This window comes from Seriola dumerili, unplaced genomic scaffold (genome assembly GCF_002260705.1).
Source record: "Seriola dumerili isolate Sdu_G_001 unplaced genomic scaffold, Sdu_1.0 BDQW01000036.1, whole genome shotgun sequence".
NCBI classification, from domain to species: Eukaryota; Metazoa; Chordata; class Actinopteri; order Carangiformes; family Carangidae; genus Seriola; species Seriola dumerili.
This window is the reverse complement of record NW_019174291.1, coordinates 1,213,341-1,241,042: the sequence shown is the minus strand read 5'-3', so window position 1 is coordinate 1,241,042 and position 27,702 is coordinate 1,213,341. Positions and strand designations below refer to the sequence as shown.

The 27,702-nt window shown below is 40.5% G+C and overlaps 2 protein-coding genes across 3 annotated transcripts in view; one reads left to right on the top strand and one right to left on the bottom strand.

The window, feature by feature from the left end:
• Positions 1 to 634: 634 nt before the first annotated feature.
• Positions 635 to 11,860, top strand: LOC111216822 (creatine kinase M-type-like). Of its 2 annotated transcripts, none has more exons than XM_022738434.1 (9): positions 635 to 683; positions 7,677 to 7,789; positions 8,056 to 8,152; positions 8,352 to 8,506; positions 9,184 to 9,316; positions 9,412 to 9,583; positions 10,103 to 10,226; positions 10,487 to 10,676; positions 11,682 to 11,860. In XM_022738434.1, the coding sequence occupies exons 2-9, from the start codon at positions 7,697 to 7,699 to the stop codon at positions 11,858 to 11,860; spliced, it is 1,143 nt and encodes a 380-aa protein (XP_022594155.1). In that variant the 5' UTR covers positions 635 to 683; positions 7,677 to 7,696. The 2 variants fall into 2 exon arrangements, with proteins under 2 accessions (XP_022594155.1, XP_022594154.1); XM_022738433.1 differs by lacking the exon at positions 635 to 683 and adding an exon at positions 6,048 to 6,111.
• A 585-nt stretch (positions 11,861 to 12,445) lies between these two features.
• Positions 12,446 to 27,702, bottom strand: part of LOC111216877 (MAP/microtubule affinity-regulating kinase 4-like) — a 56,478-nt gene continuing 41,221 nt past the window's right edge. The window contains exons 15-17 of the mRNA XM_022738519.1: positions 25,981 to 26,259; positions 18,831 to 18,875; positions 12,446 to 16,251 (exon numbers count right to left, since the gene is read on the bottom strand). Coding sequence (XP_022594240.1) covers positions 15,918 to 16,251; positions 18,831 to 18,875; positions 25,981 to 26,259 — 658 coding nt within the window. The 3' untranslated portion in view covers positions 12,446 to 15,917. The remainder of the gene's footprint in view (positions 16,252 to 18,830; positions 18,876 to 25,980; positions 26,260 to 27,702) is intronic.

The window sequence follows — 27,702 nt, the reverse complement described above, 5'->3', positions numbered from 1 at the left end:
CTGAATAGATTTTATTCAGACATAAGTATATAGTTTTCATTTATGTTGCTCTGCCGAGGTGACACTGCAGTGGTGCGTCACTTAAAATGTTGCTGTGACAAGAAATTGTGAGACAGCATTTCTCATTTCCTTCTGTAAAGCAGGGTCCAGTGTTTCCTATGCTAGAAGAGATAAGATATGAAGCACTGTAGCTCCTTTCCTTCTCATTTAGAGAACCGGACCAGCTCTTATCATGGCTGACACTTACGTTACGTCTGAGTCGTTTCTCTCAGTTAGGAACCTTCAGGAGCGAAAAAGACGTTTCCACTGCAGCCATGACCTTTCTTATTCTTCTTGCTTGGTTGACACTCTTCCCACTGTCTTGAAGGTCGTCCTGGCAACCTCAGCAGGCAGTTGGTTGACATTGGAAGGTCGTCAGCTGATACAGTTCACCTGGACCTTCCATTCGTTAAGAGCTGGCCCATGTGCTCACTTGTTCTTCCCCTTCCTGCACATACATCACCTCCACAGCACGTCACTCAGACACACGCTGCTTTCATTCCTAAACTTGCTGATTTTCACACCCGTTGTTTCTTTGTCTTATTTTTTAGTTATAAGTAATAAATTGTTTGTCTTAAGTACAACCTTTGTGTGGACTCTCTTCTTGTCATATTCACTGAGCCAGTCTGTGTGCCGTTGTCCCGGTAAGTGTTACTCTGCGTGTTCTTTGGTTGTTATGGGGGGAGGTTCCGCCACATTGCACTGCAACTCCCAGGCGAACCACCATTGTTTACTGGAGGCTCTGTTGTCTGTAGTGTTTTGATATCTGATAATAATTCCTTTTGGAAGATGAAATTTGATCTTTGAGTTGAAATATAATATTTGTTGTTGCTGGTTAGTCTGAGAGGATGAAGCTAAAAATGAATTGCTGGACAGTTTAACAAGAGTGCTGCCTCTGTGAGCTTCTGTGTTACACCACCACATTTCAGTACAAATAAATATATATAAATGAAAATGAACAGAGGCAGCGTGCTTCATATTAAATTCTGTTAGATTTTTAATAACAGATTGAATATGAACTGTATATTTTACCACACGCCGTCTGTTTGTGGAGATTTGACTTTAGAGGAGTCAGAGCTGACCTTTTCATTTTCATAAGATGAAAGTTTTCCTCAATCTTACCCAAATGTTTTAATAACCTAAACTTCTATATACATGAACATGAACACCCGCCCCTTCATCACAAAAGATTAACAGTACACACTGATGTGTACAACCAAACACAAAACCTCACATCTCATTGGCTCCAACACCATCACTCCTCCACATTCAGCCCTGCTCATTCCATTACAGCACTTTTCACCGTCTCAAACTTAACGTGAACACATGTTGACAGAGTCGTCTTACAAATGCCTGTAGTCTATTTATGGTTTCTTCAAACTACTAACATGCTCAGGACTTGTATGTCTGAAACAGTTAGTGCAGGTCAAATTAGAGGAATCCAAAGAAGGCATGACTGTCCTGGATCGTGGCTGCTTCTCGCAGAGGCCTGCAACTTCTTTCATAAGAGTATCACCTCCCTTTGAGCTCAGAAAGTATTGTCTTTATATTTGGATTCATAATTTGAGTTTGATTAAGACACTAACATTGAGGCTTTGAAAGAGAATGTCATGATAAACACAAGAATTAAAATTCATGAAACAGACATCACCTTGAGCTCAGATCAATTTGTTGTAACATCTTGAGGTTTCGCATCAAAACAGTTTCACTCTCTCAGTACAGGAAGCACAAGGACAAATATCGGTGCTATAAGAGGCTGCCTAATGCAAATACAAACATCACAAATGTGCGTCAGTGGCTAAGACTGCCAGCTGTTCCTGGCAACACCCATGTGTGAATGTGTGAATGCATGTATCCCTCCATGGCTCCCTGTGGCCTTTACTGTGAATAAGAGTCTGTTATCAGACGGCACGCCAGCTCAAACAAGGTTTATAAAATGCTGTATATATACAGTTTATCTCAGTGTCTCCTGCTTACTACTTAAACTGTTTTCTAGGTATCAGAATGCATGATGACACAAACCAGCAACTTGGAAAATGTGATACTAAAATTAAGTTACAGACAGTAGTTTAGCATTTAGATGAAGATTATCTTGAATGCTTCAAATCTGTATAAACTTGTTGAATATCATAAGATCCCATATGCATCTATGATTTCTCACACACAGAATGCATATAAACACATTAACAGAAACTACTACTATCACTACTTGTATGTTAAATGTATCAACTACTCACAAATGTTTAGACCTTGTATGAATCCAACACACCACATGGTACCAAAATTTTTCAGCAAAAATGTACCAATATCAGTTTCACTGAGGTTGAATTTAATGCAAAGCTGCAACAAACTTCAAGTTGCCACCACCTGCATGTATACATGCACACATTTGCACGTGCACACACACAAACCATGGATCAGAACTACTTTATATCCTTTCTAACAACATATTCTAACACAGACACCAGAAAACAAACACTAAAAATGTAATCACTTCAATATCATGTCATTTAGTATGAACTAAGCACATAAAAATATTCAACCACCTTGATTTTTTTGCACATTATATCATTATAAATGATTCAGACAGTGTTCCTGGTTACATAACTGTCCTTGGTGCCTGTTTCCGCGGGGCAGCTGCAGGCTTCTGGGGCTGTTTGGCTGTGTTGTGGGCCGGTGGCATGGGCATGTGTGTGTGAGGGGAGGGGGTAGGAGGAGTGCTGGGGGATACAGTGACAGTCTAAACTGGGGTACTGGATCTGTGCCACAGTGGTATCTGAGCTACAGAACTAACTGGATGGGCAGGAGGCGCACACAGCACATATCGCACGTCAGTCAGCGTGACCTTTGAGTTTTATTGATGGGGGGTTGAAGGTAGTGGGGAGTAAAACAGAGTTTCTACACACTTTTATTCTGCTACAAGTCCTTGAAGGTAATTAACAGCTTCTGCACTAATGTCAGAATGATAATACGAAGATATTTTCAAGACAGAGCTTCAATTTGTGCAATTTACTTTACATCTTACATAAGATAAGATAAGGTAAAATAATCCTTTATTAGTCCCACAGTGGGAAAATTTGCAGTGCTACAACAGCAAAGTGGACAGTACAAAGAAAACTGCAAAATATCAATATCAAATACTTAAAAAAGATTAATAATAGATAATATTAATATAATATGTAAATTTAGATATTTAAATATAACAAAAATAGCAGCAGATAAGTGATATTGCGCAGATGCTGTGTGTTGATTATTGCACATGGGTTTTACTTTATAGTGATCATTAACTGAATCTTACGGTTTGCTTACTGATAACACAGTAATACTAATGATTATACTACTAATAATAAACAACTATATCTAGGCTATACAGCACTTTTCAGTGCTTTACAAAAAAATAAAAAAACACAATGAAATAAATAAGATCAAATAAATAGGAATAAAACATCACAAATAAAAACCTCAAACATTTCCAAAAGCTTTCACAAAGAGAAAGGTTTAAAGAAGAGATTTAAAAGGAGCTAAAGGCAGAGCGCTCCATAGTGTAGAGGTTCAACCTCAGTCACAAACTATGACCTAGGAGTAACCAGCAGGCCTCCAACTGCAGATCTCAGTGGTCAAGAGGTCACAGAGCAGATCTAAATCTGAGAAGTAGTTAGGAGCGAGGCCATATAAGGCCTAAACAGTGAGCAATACAATTCTTAAAGTCAGTTTGAAATCTAAGAGGGAGCCAGTGTAGGGAGGTGAGGACAGGGCTGATGTGGTCTTGCCTTTTGTGCTGGTAATGAGTCGAGCAGCAGCGTTTTGTAATAAGTAGACACAGTAGCAGGAGCCCCAGCTGATACCTGAGGAAAGTGTGTTACAATAGTCAAGTTGAAAAGAGATGAAAGCGTGTGAATCACAGATTTCCAAATGATAGCATGCAGGGGTGAACTGAAACAAGAACTGACACTGAGTATGTAATTCTATCCCAGGCCACCCTCACAAACCATCAGTCTAATTTTGTAGGTTATTTTGTAGGTATTGATGAAACAGGTACCAGAGTGTTATGAATTTGGCCATTATGTTCACCTGGGAGGAAAATCATCCAGATTACAAAATACAAAAAATTGTGAATTTGTGACTAATATATATGAAAAAAAATCAGTGATAATTATAATAATTAGATATTTATATTTTAATATATTTATAATTATATTATGTCTATAAGTTAACAGAACATTAGTTGAAGGGCAGTAGTTTTCCATTATCATGTGACTGCTTTCTGTTTCTTTCTTCTCTTTTGCGACTGCTCACCAACAATCAATAATTGTTATTATTGATGGCCATTATCAAAGGTAAACTCAATGTAGAAAGTCAGGCCTAGCAGTAGCAGCAACTCTGTGGACACAAACTGTGAGCCGTTATAGATAGATAAGGTGATGCAAGAGGCCTGTCAACTCATTCCTGCTTGTTATATTATGGTTGGTTAAGTTGAATGTCCATGGTGCAGGACAAAACGACACTCAGGCCACCGGGAAATGTCCTGGTTCTCCTGACAGGCTGTCTGCCACTGAAAGCATGTGTGCAGAAATATCAGCAGGCCTAGAACAAAACTGTGGTGCACCAAAACAGAGCACTGAGTATTGAAACGATCACCTGGACGGTTGTAAGTGGGTGCCATAGTGAATTTCATTGGCCCTTTTTAGCCTTGTATGTTTGTGTTGTAGCTTCAGGCTTCCTGTTTTCATGTCACGAGTTCTGTCATAAATGATGCTGCCTTTATCTGTACACACAGCTTGAAATACAAGCTCTGTCTTTTAGTTGCTTTCTCCAACCAAATTTTCCTAGTACTAGTATGAACGCTGAACACTGCAACTCCCACCACAATGAAAATCAAAACTTTCTCCCGTATAACACACAATGAAAAGTGTTTACTGTTTGTTATATTTTCTCTAAGTTTCTGTAAGTTCATAAATATATAAATATTTACAATTACTCTCTTAATAAACAAAAAGCCTGAGCTGTTATGAAACATGAAATCTATCTAACATGAAACATCTGACCTCCAGGTCTCTGTTGTGTTGTGGGGAAACCTGGATCTGATGTGAGCCTGCTGTTTGCGTCACTGTGTCTCTCAGCTCCACCCCTCGATTTCTACTCTGTCACATGTGTGTGTGATTTAATATCTGTCTGCGATCATATTACTGAGGTCTATCACATTACTGCTGGTGTGTAATAAAGCTGGCACTTGTACAGTGCCAGTTTTATAAAAGCTAGATCTGAGTATGAGTGTAACCTCCTGTGAGCCCAGAGTTGACTAATAACCATTTACATTGCATACTAAGCAATAATATCCTAAAAGACGTCATGACATTGAGTATCGTTTACACACACACACACACACACACACACACACACACACACACACACACACACACACACACACACACACACACACACACACACACACACACACACACACTCCAGTGTATGGACTTTGTGTTTTCCTTCCTCTGACTTGCCAAATCAATTGTATCACCACATGAAATTTCACACAGGGAGCAGTAACACAGATTCTTAAACTCACACTTGCAGACACCTTAGCAAATTGGTAGGAGAGAGGGCCACGGCTCAATGAAATTCAGTCTGTAATCTTGACTATTACTATGATGTAATCTAAGACAAAGTGGTTATTTTATATTCAAGTTCTTCTGCTTCATCAACTCCCTGGGGAAACATGGAGGAGAGATTCAGTACAAGACATGTGCATGCATGTCTATAGTCATGACCATCAGAGCAGCTTCGAGCAGGCTGAGGGTGAAAGGTTGGACCGGGCAGCTGCAGCTGTTGCCCTGTCTCTCGTCTCGAGTGTTGTGCGATGTTCGTTCTTGCCTTTTAGAAACTCACCCAGGCACAGAAGACCCCCTGTGACCAATGAGATGAGGGAACCCCAAGCCCAGTCAGCCAATAGGGACAGAGGTCTGGGTATAAATGCTTATGTCCGTCACCTGGAGGAGTTGGGCAACCCCTACATTTGGTGGACAGGATCTGATCCCGGGATCTGTTACCTCTTTCTTTTCTCCTAAGCAGGTAAAAAAGCAAAAACAACAAATATCTGTCAGACAGATTCCTCCATTGGTGGACTCTGGAGCTATGAAAACCTTTTCTCTTCTTGGATTCCTCTGAAGTTTTGCACATTTTTTCCTGATATGGAAACTACTAAAATCTACTTTGATCATTCTTCTGAGTGCACTTCATAGCCTGAAACCTAGATTTTTTTTTTTGAAAGACTTGACGCTGTGTTTTTCTTGGATGTGGGTACCACTTGTCTGCTGATACAGGGATAGTTGAGAGTATGGCAGTGTAGTGTCACTGAAACAGTTGTGACTATCTATCAGCTGCTGCTGACACCAGCAGGGCAGGCTCGAGGTGTCTGTGAATAGTTTAGGAGTGCTTGATTTGGTCATGGAACTTGTGGAGCCATCCACAAGGCATACGAGCTTTGACCTTTCAGTGTACCAGGTGTCATCACTCATCTGCACCTTGAGCAACTGACGCAACTGAGCTTTGACCTCTGTTTGACAGAAGGAGAGCTCAACCTGGAAATAGACACAGAAAGACGGCTGGTGGTTAGTAAATCTATTCCCGACCCCACATGTCTATTCTGACTGATTTTGCAGCTGCAGCTCTGTTGATTCCTGCTTTGCATTTAGACATTTGTGTCTAAGTGCAAAGTAATTTGACTTTAGTTACTGGATCATTAAGACAGAAATGAATGAGTGTTGGAGTGAAAATATACAGAAATATTTTTCCTTCTTTAAGAGGCTTTCTCAGTTCACTTAAAACTTCAAGGATTAAATAGTATTGAGTTTAGAAAAATTACTAAATTAACCACTTGCATTTTTGAGCATTAGTATGTTTTTTAGTTATTTTCAGTATTACAAACATAAGGTAATTTAAAAGTTTATTGCTTCTCGTACAAAAGTCACCATGCTACACTTTGTATTGGACAGTTGTCCGGCCGCTAAGTTAGGGTTATTCTGAGAGAGAACAGAGTGACAGCGGAGAGAAAGTCAGACATCATAATGAGCTGGAGACTGTAGCTCGCTGCAGAGATGGGAGGGTGCAGGTCAAAGGGAGGGGAGGGGGTGAGGGGGAGTGGCAGGGAGCAGCACAGTCAGACTATTAATAATATTGGCAGTGAAGGGGGAGGGTGCAGGTGGTGAGGCACTAAGAGGCAGGAAACACTGGAGAGAAGCATATAGAGAGGAGAGAGAGAGGGTGAAAGAAAAAGAAAGAAAGAAAGAAAGAGAGAATGAGAAGGTGTCTCCTCTTCACCAGAAGACTCATAGACACAGCCCTTGAAAAACTTGGAGAAATACCAGACAAGAAATATGGTATTCATCAGATCACTGTGTTGTGTTTCAGGTTGTTTTGTTACATTAATGCAACAAATAAACTTTAATTAAGGTTTCACAAAAACAATAGTAAAACTATAAAATCCCTTTTTCAGGTCTGCTTCTATAATATTCATCTGACTGAACACAAGAATGACTTAATACTGCCTGGCCCTGTATACAATTACTACAAAGTCTCACAACCAATGCAGATTGTGAGAAATAACCTCCTGTCCTCTCTTTGTTCTCTCCTCTCAGACGGAGTAAGAATTGCAGCCATGGCAAAGAACTGCCACAACGACTACAAGATGAAGTTCTCCCTGGACGATGAGTTCCCTGATCTGTCCCTGCACAACAACCACATGGCCAAGGTACAAATCCTGCTCTGATGTTGTCTGTTCATGTCATGTTCATCACACACCCAAAACACACAGGCACATGTGTCAGTGTGATCCCAGGACCCAGCCAGATTACTCTGACACTGTGCTTTTAAGCAAAGCAAATCAAAATATACCTCAGAATAGACAAGCCACTTCAAGCATTTTTTCGCTGCTTTTGGAACCCCCTACACTTTGTGAGTGCTAAAGTCATGTGACTGTATAATCACCGACCTGCACTGTGTGTCAATTTGCTGTAGGTGCTGACCAAGGACATCTACGGCAAGCTCAGGAGCAAGTCCACCCCCAGCGGCTTCACCCTGGATGACGTCATCCAGACCGGTGTTGACAACCCTGGTAAGAACGAACGAGTCGTCAGCCAGGGTTTCAGGAGGCATGAATTAACTTAAGCAAACACTGTATCATTATGTTATGTTTATAGAAAGGCCTCTAAATCCAACTCTGCTAGCATCTGTTTATCACTACAGTAAAGGTGACATGAGACATAAAAGCTCACAATGTTACCATCTTCCTCATCCTCCCTCTTGTTCCCAAGGCCACCCCTTCATCATGACCGTGGGCTGCGTTGCTGGTGATGAGGAGTCCTACGAGGTCTTCAAGGATCTGCTGGACCCCATCATCTCCGACCGTCATGGTGGATACAAACCCACCGACAAGCACAAGACCGACCTGAACTTCGAGAACCTGAAGGTGAGGAGAGAAGACATGCATGATGGGATTGTTTAAGGGAAAGGAAATTGGCCATTGACAGCCTTTAATTTATTGACTGTCTAAAATAAACTACTGTTAAGGATATATCACTTCAAGGTTAAGTTTACCATTGGCCATTCTCCAAAAATACTCTTACAGTACATTCTTTAAATTATTTTTTTGAGGCAAAAAGCTTTAATATATCGTACTAACATATGATCACAACTTAGTGAAGTAAATCATCTATCCACTCAACACACTTGCTTTACTGGGCCTATAATTTCTACAGAAACTGGGAGATTTTTTTGTGTGCTTTTTGATTCAAAGCACTGTAAGACTGGAACAAACCTCAAATGTATTTGTTCTTGTTTTTGATTGTAATTACCTTCAGTTTTAGTTTATAGGTAGACACAGTACTTTGACTGTGTTATTTTGTCTGGTCTTATTATTCCAGTTCTTTATGTATTTATTTTTGTTTTAATGTCTGTTCAAAACGAGATGGCACATCTGAAGTGGGCAATATTCAATTATATTATATATTCAATATTCAAATTAAAAACTGAAATATGTGAACTTTTATAAAACCACCCATGGGTGAGGCAAGTTAGTTTGTAAACAAGAGTGTAAAACGATGGCTACAACACGTAATGTGTCTGTTGTGTGCCTCCATCGCTCAGGGTGGTGATGACCTGGACCCCAACTACGTGCTGTCCAGCCGTGTCCGTACCGGCCGCAGCATCAAGGGATTCACCCTGCCCCCCCACAACAGCCGTGGAGAGCGCAGAGCCATTGAGAAGCTGTCCATTGAGGGTGATTATCAAACTATTGACACTAATACCACTCTAACTGAAAAACACACACATTAGTGACAGAGACTGACTCCTCTCCCCCGTCCTTCCTCTCAGCTCTGGCCAGCCTGGAGGGTGAGTTCAAGGGAAAGTACTACCCCCTTGAGGGTATGACCGACGCTGAGCAGGAGCAGCTGATCGCTGATCACTTCCTGTTTGACAAGCCCGTGTCCCCCCTGCTGACCTGCGCTGGTATGGCCCGTGACTGGCCCGACGGCAGAGGCATCTGGTGAGAAGAACAGACACACAGAACAGAAATGAAACAGAAAATCTGATTACTAATCAGACTAGATGCTGAAAAGATGGTCAAGTATGTGCCATAATCAACTATAAAATCAGACTTGGTTGGCCTACACAATTATTCACAATCAAACAGGCAAAACACAAACAACCTCCTCTGAGCTAAAATCTCCCATATGGTCTTCCCAAGCCAATCTTTAAAACTTTCACCATCTGTCGCTGTCTCCCACGGCCCTGATATGACAGTCCTCATTATTCCTGTTTTCAAACATCTGTTTAAGTGTGTCATGAATACCACAGCTCACTACCCCACCCCCACCCTAAGTGGGGTGTCATCTTGTAAATCCCCCACTGTGCAGCTCAGTGGGTCACATAACTCACATTTTCACACTTAATGTTTTGACACACATCGTTCAGTTTCTGTGCATCACATTTTTACTAAAATTGCAAAACTTTTTTTGCTGAATGTAAACTGAGTGTGAGACTGAGCTGGACTTTCTTGCTCCAGGCACAATGACAACAAGACCTTCCTTGTCTGGGTGAACGAGGAAGATCACCTGCGTGTCATCTCCATGCAGAAGGGAGGCAACATGAAGGAGGTCTTCAAGCGCTTCTGCACTGGCCTGCAGAAGGTAACACACATAAACATCCGTGCATACTTTCACATAAACATATAGCTATGCAAACACATGAGCACATTTCAACTAGGAATGTGGGTACAAGAGTTAAAGCCAGGTCACGAATTTTATGGTTGCTTTCTCAGAACCTTGTATGCATGATGTTTAATTTTGTCATTAATAAAAGACAGATCTAGTTAGCACTTAGTGACATCCACACAGTTATAATTGAACTGTGATGCATTTCTCATTTCACTTTCCTCTTTGCTGGTCAGATTGAGGCTATCTTCAAGAAGCACAACCACGGATTCATGTGGAACGAGCATCTGGGCTACATCCTGACCTGCCCCTCCAACCTGGGAACTGGCCTGCGTGGTGGCGTGCACGTCAAGCTGGCCAAGCTCAGCACACATCCCAAGTTCGAGGAGATCCTGACCAGGCTGCGTCTGCAGAAGCGTGGCACAGGTACTGAAATCAAAACTATATCAAGGATCAGTCTCAAAGCTAGTGACAGATTAGCATTTTCAGAGGAGCTGAGAGAAGCTGCTACCATAGCTAACAGGCTAACTTGGAGTTTCTGGTGAAAACATTAACAGAAAGTATATGGCAACCAATAGATGTCCATGTGTTGTTCAAAAACATTAGACACCTTACCCACAGGCTAACTCAGACCTAAGACCAATGTTACCATGGTAACAAACAGTGACATCTGCACTGAGCAGTAGCATCCAACAAGAAAAAACAGGAAAACATGGCTCATAATGTGCGGTTTATTAACATTGTTATGGAGAGAGCAAAGAGAAAAGGAAATAACTTTTTAGAGACCAAATCAGATTTGTTTTTATTGTTTCACTCTTAAAGTAACGTAGAGTCCAAGCAAACATCCTTGTAACATTTTCTGCTGCGGTTGGATGTGATTTCTCGGTCAGCCATTTTTTTATGTAGAAAAAAGTCTTAATTTACCCAGAATTCATTGTACCACGGTCCATTTTAAGGTAGTCAAGAACTAAACTGCTTTGTGCAACGGATGAATTAAGACGTATATCTATGAGCCATGTTTTCCCTTTTTTTGTTATTGGATGCTACTGCTCAGCGCGGGTGTCACTGACTGTTACCATGGTAATAATAATAATTTATTTGTGTAGCACCTTTCTTACAAAAAATGTAGCACAAAGTGCCTTACAACAAAGAAATGACGGGCAACCAAGTGTTTCACATGAAAAGAGATAAAATGAACATAAAAAATAAAAAACATTAAAATGACATGGAATGATAATAAAATAATAAATTATTAAAATGAAATAAGTGATTATATAGAAGGCATTAAATCAGTAAGACATAAAAACTTCTAGGAGGAATTTAAGACAAGAGCTGAGCAGTGTATTTACATTGTTTCTAGGCCGCAGTACATTTCTCCTCTTACTGCTGCTCCTGACGGTGGATTTATTCTTCTCCCCCTTTCTCTTCCAGGTGGTGTGGACACAGCCTCCGTGGGTGGTGTGTTCGACATCTCCAACGCTGACCGTCTGGGCTCCTCCGAGGTGGACCAGGTCCAGCTGGTGGTTGACGGTGTCAAGCTGATGGTTGAGATGGAGAAGAAGCTGGAGAAGGGAGAGTCCATTGATGGCATGATCCCCGCCCAGAAGTAAATTGAACAGACAACCAATGACTGAATGACTGTCTGTGTTTGTTTTTTTTATATTACAAAAAAATGAACGGGTAGCCGTGTTGTAAAGTTATCTTACTGGTCTTAGCCAACTGGCTACTTTCTGCTTACTTCGTTCCGTCAAAAGGACGCTCCACTTTTCTCCCTGCTCTTTTCTTCCTTTCTTACTTCTGTTAACTTTACTCATCTTTTCCTTTCCTGCCTTTTCTTCTGCTCCTCTTTCTAAGCTCATGTCACTTTAATCATTGCTCTCCCCATCTTCTCTGTAACATCCTGGGATCAATCCATGCATAGTCTGGTCATGGCTATGTATACACACCAAAATAAATTTTTTTTTGGTTGCAAAATATAACTGGACAATTAAAATATGCCCCATGTAACAATCAAACCTTCTGTCTCTGTTTTCTTTATGGGAAATACACATGGAGTACTCAGTAACATACATTACGTTAACAATATTAAACACCATCGTTAAATATTAATATTAGTTTTGACTGGACACACAACATCAAATCCATTAAGTCCATATCTGAGAAAAAAATAGACGTCCAATATTAAAGAGGTTGAAAGTCTTTATTTTTGTGTCACACATTATTTCCTAGGAGACATGCAGGATTGCAGGTCGATCATTTCCGTAATTTCAGCCCATAAGTTAAGTTTTGTTGATAACAGTGACAGCTTCAAACACACTATACAACAGAACTGTAGCCTTAAAGCATGGCCCTAACTGTATCTAGAGAACAGGTTCAGAGAGTGAGGCCCAGTTGTACACAAAAAAAAAGAAGAAAAAAAAAAGAAGAAATTGCTAAAACTAGCCCTAAATCACAGCTTCACATTTTCAGACAGTGGTGGACACGTGCTGCAGCTGAAATCTCCCATGGAACAGATAAACATGTCGACCTTACAGCCGAAAAGATCACAAACCTGCTGTAATGTCCAACTTCTCCATTTCCATATCAGTGTTTTGTTAGATGCTGAAAGAACAAGTTATAATTGCTTGGCTTTAAAGAGTTACAATATAAGTACAACAACCTTTTGATTTTGGAGTCGTCAGTGTTAAAGCAGCAACACATGATGGATGAGTCTTGTTGATTTGCTCTGTGATGAGCAGCAAATTGTTTTTATGCCTCTGCCCAGTGACAGCATGTTGTCAGGTTGTCCGTCCATCCCATTCTCGTGAACGCAATAGTTCAAGAAAACCTTGAGGGGATTTCTTCAAATTTGGTACAAACATTCACATGGACTCAAAGGGAAACTGATTAGAATTTGGTGGTCAAAGGACATCATCACTGTGACCTCAAAATACATGTTTTTGGACATAACTCAAAAATGTATACACTTATTATGACACAAATCTAACACAAATTTAACAGGATGAAGTGATGACATTTTTATATCCAAAAGGTCAACTTCGATGTGACATCATCAGGTTTTGACCATTATCCAATGCTGTCACTCAGGAACAGAGGGAGAGATTGTGACCATATTTCCTGCAACTCGATTGTTTGGCGGAGGCATCGTTGAAAAAGAAAAGGTAATTCAAGGTCACATTTGTCCGAAACCACTGCCTCATGACTGCATGTCACAAGCTTTTAAATTATACACTGGTTTGATGAGGCAGGAGTTTCATTGGTTAACAGTCATACACCTCTTACAGCAATAATGGGATCTGATTGGTTCAACAGTCATACACCTCTCGTCTGATTGGTCAACCGAGGGACAAATCTACAGTTTACATATCAAAAGTGTTGCTGAGGTTAAAAACAAAAAACAAATGTGATATTGGGCGAAAGAAAATCTGACAAAACTTTGAGGAGACAAATCACCATTTTGAGTTTTTCATAAATTTGGTAATTTTCTATCCGTTTCCTTGATATGAGTGTGGCATCAGTGAAACCAAATGGCACCTCTGCCTGGAAACCTTAAGTGAATGATGCTAAGAAACCATTGTGGGTAGGTACATGTAAGTAAAAGAAAGAAAGGCATTCAGAGTGTCAATTATTCACTTCAGTAGGCTTTAAATGTATCAAACAATGTGATTTTTAACAATTTAATAAAAGAAAAAGCAGATGAATTAAAAACTCTGGCAGAACAGTACAATGTGATCCCAGCTAAAAAGAAAAAAAAAAGTGCTCAATGAATTTTAACAATAAATCAGAAATATAAAAAATGAAAAAAAAAAAAATCAAAACAAGGAGCCCTATTAAGTCTTACACAATGCTTTGTCAAGTCTTAATTCTTGGCTTTGTGGCTGTATTGCACTACACTTGAGGAAAGCGAAGGCATCCTGACAGTTATATCCCAGGTGCTACCAGAGTAACTACTGCACATCAGTGAACCCTCCATATACTCTAAACCAGCTTAGCTACAGTAACTGTGTGAGTGTGTGTTGGTGTGTGTGTGTGTGTGTGTGTGTGTGTGTGGGGGGTGGGGGTTTAGAAGAAGAGATCAAATTATAATGAACAAACAAAAATATATACTGTCTTCACTAAACAGAAATCTGTGGCTGTTTAACTTTTAACTGTTTGACCAAATACCAACAAGAAAAGTCTATCATCATGTTGGATCAGGTTTTTGAGTTATATCTGCTCTGACCTAGCAGGAAGAGGAATAAAAAAAATTAGCTTTTTTTGTTGTTTCTGTATCATACAGTGTTAAATTACCATTACACGAGATAAAAACTAGGATGCCATGCTATTTGACTTGTAATCTAATGCACCAGATGTACAGTATTTGCTCAGAAAATTTGATTTTTAAGCATTTGTGGCACAGATTCGATATGTGCTGAGGAAAATTTAATTTTCTTATGGGTGAAAATGTAGTTTAATTTATGTAGTTTAGTTAAATGTTGACTTGATTTACTTGAGCTGATGTTAGTTAAATAGGATATTAGTCTCTGATTGGCTGAAAAAAAACTTCTTTTCTAATGTACATAAACTAAAGCTCCTGAGTGGAGACTTTTAGGTACAATAATATGAAGTGGCTCTTGTTGCTTGTGTACATCCAACTCCAGATAAGAAACTACAAATCCGGCTGCGACATTCTGTTGCAACATAAAATAAAAATTCTACTTTGCGATTTAAACCAACGAAATATAATTTTAAATTTTTTGAAAGGACTTTGCTTGTTGAGAAAGGTGGTGAGGAGCAGAAGTTGAGTATCTGTAAGGAGCCGAGCCTGAGCTCAAACCATCAGGTTCTCAAGGTCAACATTTCAGCTTGGGTCCTGTGTTATGAGGCAGCTTTGCTCACCTGCCAGAGAAGACAACATCTTACCAGAAATGGTGCAAACAAACATCAAAATCCCAACTGAGCAATAAAATGGGCTTTGTCAATGGATGGGCAGAGAGGCTGTGGTGCTTCATTCAGTCTGTCACAAGTGTCTGCATTTCTGCATGTCTCCCTCTGGAGGCCGGAGGTCAGACTGCGCCCTCACTCCTTAAATATGTGACGTCTGCTTCAGAGGACGACAACAGATGTCAAAGTTCTGCCCATTTTAAAAGCATTAAAGAAAGAAAATAAACTTAATACACAAAAAAATTAAAACGTTTCTTTAAATAGCAGCTCTTTAAAAAGGAATGATGACAAATATGGTACAACAGGAATAACAATGACAACAACAACAACAAATTATCAGTCTCCATCATTCTCAGCAACACCATCCTTATCAACATCAAATATGAAATCATGGAAAAAAAAAAAAACAGTTTAACCCCATGGGCTCACATAATGTGGGGGTGGTGCCGCGTTTTAAGCAGGAGTCGTGGGTCACTGACAGCTCCAAGGTCAAGGGTCATCATAAGTCTGCCGATGGCGGTCTATCCGTGTCTGTGCATCCATTTGTCTGGCTGTGATTGGTGGCATCAGAGGAAGAGGGTCTTTGGCGGAGGCGAGGCATCGCTAGCCACATCAAATGAGGTGGAGCCCAGGGAGGAAGAGGAGGAGGGGTGGTGTCTGCCTCATTGTTCCTCCTCCTTCTCATCCTTCCTTGTTAATTAACCTGTCCTGTCCGTCATTGACCTGCCCCGCCTCCTGTCGATCTCAGAGCTCCAGCTCCTTGGACACTTTGGTGGCGATGTCTCTAAAGGCTAACGGTGCCCCCCACAGGCGCTTGAACTTCACACCGCTGCTCTGGCCCAGCCCGCTGGGCAGCTGGCAGACCTCGGCCTCGAAAGCCACCCGGGCGCCGGCTGCTCCGTGGGTGCAGGACAGGAGGAAAGGTCCGGCCAGATGGACCTGGCAGCCACAGCCCTGCGCCGCTTCGCGCAGCGCTAGCACCACCTCGGCCGGGTCGCGAGGGCTCCGCACCCTCACATCCCAGCCGCATCGGGGGGTCCGGGGCTCGGCCGCTTTCTGATGCCCAGATAGATGGCGACTGGAAGAGGGGAGAGGAAGGGAAGGGTGATGCGAGTGAGGGATGGACCAGGACATGTACGAAGGTTTAAAGCAGAAGGGACAAAGTGAGGTTGATAAGAGATGTTTGCATGAAGAGAGGGATAAATGTGGGATAGTAAAAGAAGGGGTGAGATCAGATATAAATACAGGAGCATGAATAAACAGAGTTAAGGATAAAGGAGTAAATGTGTTGGGTATTTGAGTGAGATGGACGTGTTAAGAGACAAGTGCAGGCAAGTGAATGTATGAATGGATGTATGAATGTAATTGAATGAATGGTCAGGGGAAGGGGAGAAGAAGAAAAAAGAATTAATACAGCATCATTGGATTTTGACAGTTTGCTACAGTACCTAGGTCACAGGTAAATACAGGTAAATGTGTATTTTCAAGTCTAACATCATGTCTTTATTCATACTACAGTGGATGTACATCAACAACAGGAATATGCAAATCACACCTACCTCAAATTTATCATTCAAGTATTATGTTCTTCAATGGAGGTTTATATAAAATGTATATAATTAATAGCAAACTATACAGATAAAGTCATAAAATAAAATACTAATACAATAATATTTATTTTGTTAGAGAACTTGCTTTAAAGCACAACAACTGCATCATGAAAACATTTTTTCTCTCTCTTTCTAAATCAGACATCACAGGATCATCTACCACAAGGAGCCACGCTCAGCATCTACGGTCACACCACAGTCTGTCAGCTAGTGTTACACTGGTGCTACTGGTTTACCTGCTGTTTTTAACCTGAGACTGACACTGGGCTGGAGCAGCTGAGGCTGAGAGGAAGTATGCAACACCTTTAGTAACATACTGATAAGCTGAGACTGATAACCCTGAAATAATACAGTATATATACAACCAGAGCACAGGAGGTCAATACCAAGGCTTTCACAAGGCTTGAAAATGCTTTTTCATAAATTAGTTTAGCCTTCAACACACTAACACACAGACGAAACCAATAATGACTGACAGTGATTAAAATATACAAAGGTTAAGTTCTGTTACAGTCTGTGCCTTTAAGCTTTGATCTAATCAAAGTGTTGCAGCAGTAATGATAAAGTTAGATACCTAGCTTTCTTTCTTCACATTGTTGTGGTTGTTTTCCACACATAGTGAAAAGCTATTATTTTGTCACCAAAATAACAACTGTTGCCTCAGATAAAATGATATAAATGCTACACTTTTGTTTTTACTCCCATTTTTCATGAGTGGCCTTTCATTGTGACCAGCCCAGACACACCTGTGCAGTAATCATGTGTAATCAGCATGTTGATCTGCCACACCTGTCAGGTGGATGGGTGATCTTGGGAAAGGAGAAATGCTCACTAACGTGGATTTAAACATATTTGTGAAGAAAATTTAAGAGAAATAATTTCTCTGTGTGTAGAAAAAAAATCTTAGCTCTTTTATTTCAATTATCAGTATATATAATTCAGTCATCAATCATTCATTCTTGTCTGCAACTATGGGGTTACAGACACATAGTGAATATAGGTCAGGTGGGTATTGATGTTTGTTTTTAAATATTTATAGCAATTATAATATTTAGCAGTTATTGGTGTTGATCAGCGGTTGGTTCTTGATTTCACAAGATGTAGGACGGAGAAGTTTACATGCATTTATCCGTTTTGAGACTTATGTAGGTAAATGACTAAACAGTGTGGGTTCTCTGTGTAAAAAATGTCAGATCTTTTTTGTTATAGACGTATTTTTGCACGTCTTCACCACACGAAAGAGAAAAATGGGTGTTCACATGTGAGTAGCATGCTTCAGGCTCTGTGCTGGATATGTAATCAACAGCTCCCCTGTTGGCTCATGCAAAACACCCCATAAAAATTTCTGGTGTTTAGAAATTGATCAAAAAAAAAAAAAATCCAGTCATGGTCACACATCAGTGCGACAACATTCACTGTTGCAGTGTGAGCAAAATGTTTCCCTGCTTGAAATTAATTTTACATCCTGTACTGGTTAAACCGTCAATGACAGTATATAAGTCTACGCATACAGTAAACAACACATCTTTTTAAATGTATCATAGTGAGAGATTAAAGTAATTCTGACTATCATGTTCAATTGTACAAAGTGAATTTTCTTCAGTCAAACAGAGATTTAACTGAAGCAATAATATTCTCAGAGAGAGCTCACAAACTGTCTCATTGAGAAGTTAACTAAAGGCCTTCAGCATCATTTCAGTACATGCTAAACTGTTGAATACATTTTAATATACTTTTTGAGGATGATACTACAGTAATTTCTTTCACATAAACACATATTATAAACTAATAACATTGATGTAGATCCCTTAGATTTGTGATTTTAACGAATAGTGATCAAGATAGGTACTAAGTGAGTATCACTCTCTGCTGGACAAACTATATAACAGTGTCACTGTTTTAGTTATGACATTTCTCTGCTGCAGTTTCCTGTTAATTATACATATATAAACTGATACTGATATATTGGTCTCTTGGCTCTACTCGTAATGATGATTTTTGAGATTATTCTTTGGTTGTCAGTGAAAGAATGTAAATTATCACTCACCTTGTGACCGGAGATCTGCTGATTCTCTCAGGTTCGTCTGTGACCCTCAAGAAGAAGACAACGTATCTGTTAGGAATCATTTGGCAAATCATGTTCTCACACAAACCCCCCCCCCACCTTTCCCCTTCAGCCCCCGTCCCCTCCCCCCACTTCCTCTTTTAATGCGACAATCAGCAGCACAGCTTATCAATCCACGTCAACGACACAGAACATGACAACTCATCCTCAAATCACAAATGGATCATTACCGGCCTACACTCACTACACTGGATGGATGTGAAACAACAAAATGTCAGAGTCACCACGGAAACAAAAGGAGACGGAGATAAACAGACGTAGAATGAGTGAATCCAGAGCAGACTGTCAGGGATCGACAGACAGCAGATACAGTGTGTGTTGCAGTGGTGGCCACACATGAGTCACACACATACAAATCTAATGCAGGTAAAATCACAAATGAATGAATTAAAACACAACACCTTGATTCATCTGCTGATGATTCTCTAGATTCATTGATTAATCATCTCATGCATAATCACAATTTACGAACACACAAAGCGATGTTAGCAAATAGTTTGTTCTGCTCTGAGCATCAGTCTGAAACCTAGATATCTAGTTTGTGAACACATGAGATAGGCTAACAGGCTGGTTAAACAACATGCACCACAGATGCCACTAATGTTCCTAACATCTCTCACGACAGTTCAAATTTGGGTGAATGTTATATCTTTTTGTTATTTACAGTGCATTCAGAAAGTATTCAGACCCCTTCACCTTCTTTACATTTTGTTACATTGCAGCCTGAAGACAAAATCTTTTAAGTTCATTTTCCCCTCATCAATCTACCCTCAATACCTCATAATGACTAAGAAATGTTTTTTTTTTGCAAAGTGATCAAAAAGGAAAAACTGAAATATCACATTGACAGAAGTATTCAGACACTTTGCTACGATACTCAGGTTCAGGTTCCTCCCATTCTCTTGATCATCTTTGAGATGTTTCTACACCTTGATTGGAGTCCACATGTGGAAAACTCAACTGACTAGACGTGATTTAGAAAGGCACACACCTGTCCATAGAAGGTCTCACTGCTGACAATGTATATCAGAGCAAAATCCATGAAGAAGAAGGAACTGCCTGCAGAGCTCAGGGACAGGACTGTGTCGAGGCTCAGATCTGGGGAAGGCTACAAAAACATCTGTGCTGCATTGAAGGTTCCCAAGAGCACAGTGGCCTCCTTCATTCTAAAGTGGAAGAAGCGTAGAACAACCAGGACTCTAGAGAAGGGTTTTGGTAACAGAGGAGACCGAGAACTTGATGGTCATTCTGGCTGAGCTCCAGAGAGGCTGTGTGGAGATGGGTGAAACCTCTAGAGGGACAACCATCACTGCAGCTCTCCACTGATCTAGGCTTCATGGCAGAGTGGCCAGACAAAGCTTCTCCTCAGAGAAAGACACATGAAAGCTTCTTGGAATTTGAAAAAGGCTTGAAGAAGATCTACAGGGACATATGGCAGAAAATCAAGGCTTGTACCCAAGAAGACTTGAGGCTGTAATCATTGTCAAAGGTGCTTCAACTAAGTACTGAGTAAAGGGTCTGAATACCTATGTCAATATGACATTTCAGTTCAATAAATTTACAAAAACCTTTAAAATTCTGTTTTTGCTTTGTCATTATGGATACTGAGTATAGACTGATGAGGGAAACAATGAATGTAAATGATTTTAGCATCAGACTGCAGCATAAGAAAATGTGAAAAGAGTGACAGGGTCTGAAAACTTTCTGAATACACTGTAAGTCATGTGGGATCTTCATATTTTGTCCTGGTATCATTGGCATGTAGATACTATTGAGTTTGAGGCTGATTATTGCACTTCCCTTTCATCACCACCAGGAGCTGCTGTTGTTATTTCCTGTGAGTACACTGATGGCTTTTACCCACCAACCTGGCAAACTGATCTCTATTCCAGGAACTGGGGCTGGCCTGGAGGTGCTAGCAGTGAAATTTCATTGATAGATTTTATTATTTTTACTGGAAATGAAACCTACTCCAGCACGGCCCTGGATGTGACTCATGAGCTGTTGCAGCGCAGTAGCTCTAATCAGATCTAAATAAATGTTAAGACTGTGAGTCGCATCTTTTTCGCTGCGTCACCTCTCTATAAAAGTACAGGGAGAGATCTAATGCCGCTAATCCACACAGATTATCACTGAGATATGCATCAGCATTTATCAATGAATGTCATCCTAATAATTATCCAGCAAATATCTGGAGGGGAATTCCTGTTGGATTAAGAACACTGAACCTCAACTCTGTTGGAAACATTTGACTCTTAACACCAGTGTGTTGTTAAGAGCTGGACAAACATGTACCTGTCATTTTTTCTTAAGGCTCTTAAGGCCACATTTTGTCTCTTGTCTCTTTTCATTACACGTCTTTACTCAGCACAACAGTAATTATGTAAATGTTTTGTAATTGTCCCATCTAGTTATGAGCTTGCCTTTCTTGTCTGGGTAAAATAAGTGAGTGAGTAACATTTTGGCCCTCCCTCAGAAACTGATGCCAAGGTGCCCTTGAGCAAGACAAGTGCTATCACATGGTTGGAAAAACCAACCAAGACTGGACAGACTTTAGTGCTCTGAGCCAGTGACTGTGTATAAACTGTACAGTATGTGTGGCAGATGAGACAGAGAGAGAGAAGTAGAGCATTAAGTGACAGAGAGAGAGAATAGAAGAAGAGAAGACATGAGAACGGAGACAGGGTGAGAGACAGACAGAGAAGCTAGGAGCAGAGTAACAGAACAATCTGCTTGTATCTTGAAGGAGCGCTGTGTAAGATCCCTGTTTAAGAGAAGGATAAATCCTGGTTACATAACTAATCCTGATTTAAAACGGCAGTGACGCTGGGTCAGTCAGTCAGGATGACTGGTGCAGGCTGAGATGTTTCTCACAAGCATCTGCTCTTGCAGAGGGCTCGGACGTATGCTGTGTACTTTTAATGTCACAAGTTCGAGGCTGAAATGATGCAGAGTAAGTTTTGTTTTCAAAACTGCACTTTTTTTTACCCAGACATGAATCTTTACAACCTGAACCAGGCCAAGTTTATGAGCAAAGAGTAATTTAACCTGTAGTCAGTGTACCTGCTTCACTATTCAGCAGCATCTCCCTGCTCTTTACACTGTGAATGTTGTCTATGTGATCACAAAGTGCCGCACAATCTGACCTGAGATCAGTCAACACTACCTCAAGAGAGTATTATATTATATATACACTATAGCTGCAATGATTCATTAAAGGAAAATTTATTGGCAACAATTTAGATATTAGATTAATTTTCTATGAAAATTTGTTGTTCCAACTTCTTGAATGTGAATATTTGCAGGTTTCCTTAATTTTCAATGATTGTAACCTGAATATAATAATATAGTTTAAGACGATTCTTTTTAGATATCTGAAGACATCACCTTTTCACATTATTTGGTCTAAAAAAATATCAGAAAATCCGACAGATTAACTGATAATGAAAATCCTTATAGCAGCAGCCCCAGTAACTACAGTGCATTAAGAAGGGAATTATTTTATTATTATCATAATTTACCGTTTTTCTGTCTCCACATTCACTCGACTTAATCCTACTTCAGTCATCAATTTCCTAATGTCCTTTTGACATTTGACAACAGATATCACCAGACAACATGAGCACAATTACAGAGCAGAGGCTAAAACTATGTCTCACTTTATTCTTACAGTGGATTCTGGCCTCTAATACTGGTATAAAACCCTGGTCTCTCGACCACAGGTTTATCCTTTGTTTAATGTTGGTGCGAAACGTTGGCTCTACAAAGACGCCTCTCTTTCCTCTTTGATTCTGAAGGACTACATGTACTTTTAAAGGTTTCAGATCATCACATTTCCTATCAAACTGGATATCTGGTGGTACCATGTTGTTCACGTTAGGCCAATTATAAATTACCAGTGCTTCATTTTAACAGTGATGAAGTCATTTACTCTCCCTCTCCTTCTTCTTCACTACTCTTCGTCCTTTACCCCCTGCCTCTGTCTTGTACAAAGCACCAATAAAGCCCCACCCCCTCCTTTCCTGCCTGTCTCTGCTCCCAGAGATCCCACAGCCTTGCTGCAGGACGGCTGATTTGTTAACAGCATGGACAAACATGTGGTGATGATTACATGAGTCAGACTAGTACAGTTGAGCTGCAATAAATTCACAGACACGCATCTTCATAGGGTTGTTTGTTCTAAAGTTGTGTGACTGTGAGTCAGTGTGTTTGCATGACTATTGATTTCTACTGTAGCTACATGAGCTAACTGTTGCTAACAGTCACAGCTGCTGTAGAGAAAGCCAACCTCTAAAAATCAAACAATAAACCAAGTCCACCTCTTGTTGCTCCAGAAATGAGAGCTACAGCATGAAGCCCAGCCAGCAGAGACACAAGCAGTCCAGACACACACACAGACACACAGACAGACATTCAGGCAGACGGATGCCGATCTGAGGTTTAGTCATACAAACACATTGTTTAGAGATGAAGCTGCTCTATAGGAAGAAACAAACTATGTTAAACTTTTATGGGCACAACCCAAGAAGTTTTATAAAGAAGAATTAAACTGGGTCTGAACCAGGACAGGGCTTTCCAGTTCTCAGCTTTAGCATTTAGGCTCCTTAATGTCTGACCTAGCATACTGTAGCTTTCTCTATTTTCCGACCCCAACCCATCTTTGTCAGTTTCTGGTGACAGAAAACCTAAATTTGTACAAACAGGGTGGGGCTGAGGTGAGTGAGCGGCAAAGACACCAGCTGAATGTAAAACAATCAGAAACACGACAGTAACTGTATAACAGTGTATATTTTCTTTATACCGAGATAACTACCCTTTCAATACACATGGTGAATTGTAATAAGGACATAGGGACATATTGGATTTTTGGAGTTTTGCATCTATGTGACAAAGAATTGTGACTTTTCAAGTATCTACCTCACTTGATTAACCAGAAGCAGGTTATTCTACCTAAAAACTTGTTTCTCAATTTAACTGTCAATCAATATCATAATACTGTAAATCATATACTATGACAGAAGACTCTATTTATACCATCAGCTCCTATCAATAACCCCCTCTAAGCCTGAGTCTCTTCTTGATGGAAGATACATTCACAGAGAAACTAACCATTTTGAATTTACTTTGTATGTCTAGAGAAACAGACATTTTCCAGTTCACAGCTCAGCTTTTCCTGAAGCCAGAAACCTGCAGGCTGAATTTAACTCAACCACAGATGAAACTCCTGCCTGCAGAGTATCTTCACCTCGGATAAATGTTTGTGTAACTAAACCTGCAACAGACAGTGAATGAGGAGTAGAGGGGATGACAGTGCACTGACAGGCAGGCAGGCAGACAGACAGACAGACAGAAGCAGCCAGAAAACATGGGAAAGGAAGACTTACTAACTGTTTTTGTCCCCTGTGGGAGTGTGCAGCCCGACATGGACTTGTTTGAGCTCTGACGTTTAGTAGGGTCAAGAGTGACCCTAGGAGCAGAGAGGAAGAAGAGAAGGAGATGAAGAGAGGATGAGAGGAATGGAAAAAAGGAAAAATAACAGCAGAGAATCAGACATTGAATGAAAGAGAAGTGGGGGGGGGGGGACAACATAGAGATGACAGACAGTAAGAAGCACAGGTAGAAGAGGTACAAATCAAACTGTGTGTACTGTAGTTCAGGAAAGAGAAGGGGAGAAGACTGGCAGGTGACTGGCAAGGAAAAGCAAAACTTGTTAAAGAACCAAACAATCAAACAAACAAACAGATAAAGCAACAATAAGCAGCCAAGAAGAACTGACTGTGAAAGACACGGAGTGTGTCCACCTGATCAGCAGACCTGGGTCAAATAGATTTCTAAGAGTACTAAGTCTTGATGACAGAAACTGAGAAGTACCAGCGGCACAATTGGATTTGATCTTCTCAAACTTCACGTACTGCCCAACTGCACACATGTGATTGGTTAGGAGAGAGGGCTGCAACAGGACTGGGTGACTGTCCAGCAGAACTTGACACAACTGTGTGAATGTCTCTGCTGCTATTGGAAACAAGCAGTCAGCATTACTACATCAGGATAGAGTATCATATCCATTACCATCCAGTAAACTGTATGCGTCCCAGTGCCAAGTTACCACTCTGTGTTGCTGCCTCCTGCTCTCTCTATTAATGTAGTGAGATACATTCATGTCTAACATTAGAAATCACCATCCTGTTTGTTCAATTTAAAATTTCCTGGAAAGAACCGAGTAATCTTAAATTAAAAAAAAAGAAACTACAAGCCTTAATCTAAACATACAAAATCAATCAGCAATAACACTAGTTGTTTGTCTGTATCTGTTTCTAAGGGAAACATAAAGAAAGACACAAGCTATAGTTTGATCCAATTTTACGTAATACTGCCTCATGCTGGATGTGTTTTTATTTTTACTTTTTAAAACTTTTTATGAGGCTTATTTTCAGAATATGTCTTATCATATACATTATTTACTATTTCACTATTACTTTATTAATTATTATTTACTAATTTCATTCCTTCATCCTTCCTGTGGGAAGGCGCAGACAGATTTTCAATAGTAAAATGTTGTAGGAAGCAGGTGGTTATGGGAGGAAATCCTACAGCTGCTGGCAGAAAACAAACGCACACACAAGATGTCTAATTTCAGCAAGTAAAACAAACAGTAGGAATACTGTTTGAACACTATTAGACCCAGGTCTGAGATTAAGAAGGACAAGGTCTGAAGCCTTCTGTGAAGCTGTATTATTAGAGAAGGAAGGCTGGTAGGTTAGTACTTGTTAAGGAATAGACGGTGAGAGGCAGCACGGTTAGCTAAATGATCTTCATGTACAGGTTTACAGCAAAACAGCTACACTGTCCAGTTACAAGCCTTTAAACACACAGTCTGCTACCACTTCACCACATTTGGAAGATTAGTGATAATTATCACATACAATAACACATATACTTCCTCTTCCTGCTTCACCTTAAGTCCCCCCTCTGAACGAAAGCAAATCTAATTTCTCTTTATGATAAACAATTGGCTATACAGAAACCTTCTTTTCTTTCCTTCCCTTCTTATTCTCCCAGCTTCTCCTCTTACCTGCGGGTCAACTTGGAGGTGAGTTTGCTCAGCAGGTTGCTCGTGGCCCGGGTCCTGGCGTGGGGCAGCGGGCTGGCATCGTGGGACGGTGTAGGGGAAGCTGGGGGAGCATGAGAGGGAGGCCGACGGTCTCTAATCTGCCCTCCATGGAAAGTGCTCCTCACCGTGGATCCTCTGGAGAGGCGGGAGGAGGGCGTGGAGGACGAAGAGGAGGCCCCAGAGGCGCCAGCAATGCTGTGGGTGGAGGGGGAGGCAGGGGGAAGGCGGTGGGATAAGGTACTGGAGGGAGGGAGGGAGGAAGGAGAGGGAAGAGGAGGAGGAAAATAAAGAAAGAATAGTTGCAATCAAAATCATTTCTATTAGCAGATGCATGAACTGTGCAAGAATCACATATGCCTTGAATTATAGAGCAGTTTTTTACATTACAGAGTAAATCCAGTTACATGGTGTATTTCTAATGAATATGCCCCTAAATCATGGAAGGCAGGGTCATAAAAGCGGATATTTGACTACCTGGCTTTTGTTTTGTTTAGTTTTTTGACCCAATAAGTTTTAAAGTGTGTAAAGATTAGTGTTCCTTGAATTTATGATTACAATCAAGCAACACTGAATTCATTTTAATTTTTTTTCCGGCAGCATGAACACCTACACAAAGGAAATGTAACGGTGTAAGAGAGTGAGAGCTGCTCCTCACATCATAACCACCAGTTCTCCTCTAATCTTTAAAAATGGACCCAAAACGTTCTCTCTCTCCCCACTGAGCCACCCCCTCCCCCTCATCTGTCTGCATCCCCCCTACCTCTCGTCCAATTCTTTTCTCTTTATCCAACACTCACACTTTGTGACACCTCCACATACACACAAACACACACACAAACACACACACACACACACACACACACACACACACACCTCTCCACCCCTGATTCTCTGGCTGGCTGGTGGCCTCAGGCTGCTTTTCATAACGCTCTAGATAACACCCACACACAGGGTTCAAGTGGGGCAGAACCATTAGATGGGTTAAGTTGAAGTGCAGCCGTTGCAGAGCAAAATCATTTAATATCAACGTGAACTAGGTGGCTACTGCAGCTTGCTGCGGGGGGGGGGGGCACACCCCCGCTGCAGCTAGGTGCAGTAGGTAGAGAAGAGAACAGAGGGGTAGAGGGGGTTGGAGAAAGAGTAAAAAAATGGTAGAGAGAAGAGAAAGGGAGGATGAGAGAGTGACATGGTTCAAAAGTGGAAAAGAAAAGAAACAGTGAAAGAAACTAATGATGTTGAACTCTCTGTCACACAGAGAACTCCTGCGAGATTTCCAGTGCTTTTTTTTCCCTCCTCTGCATGACGCAAACAAACGTTATACATGTCAGTCGTTTACATGACAGAGTTGAATGGGTGGGTTGAGATAATCAGGAGTTATTAGTGATCAAATCAGCCAGTACTACTGCACTGGAGTTTTAATAACGATTTGTACACCTGCACTCAAACATGACATAAAACATTTTAGCTTTTTCTAACTAAAGATGAAAATATTTCTACAGTGACACTGACTTACATTAATTATTATAAATGAATAATTATAATCATATGAATTTCAGAGTTCAACATTAAAACACAGGTAGAACTCTACAACATCTTGATCTGTGTCGTCATAGGTTAACGTCTGTGTGTATAATACGCAGAACCTGTAAGTTTTATATAAACGGCTTATGAATAACAATAGAC

Coding starts and splice junctions, on each gene's coding strand:
- LOC111216822 (XM_022738434.1), top strand. CDS start 7,697: ATGGCAAAGAACTGCCACAACGACTACAAGATGAAGTTCTCCCTGGAC. Junction 7,790..8,055: donor ACAACAACCACATGGCCAAG/GTACAAATCCTG, acceptor AATTTGCTGTAG/GTGCTGACCAAGGACATCTA. Junction 9,317..9,411: donor TGAGAAGCTGTCCATTGAGG/GTGATTATCAAA, acceptor CCTTCCTCTCAG/CTCTGGCCAGCCTGGAGGGT.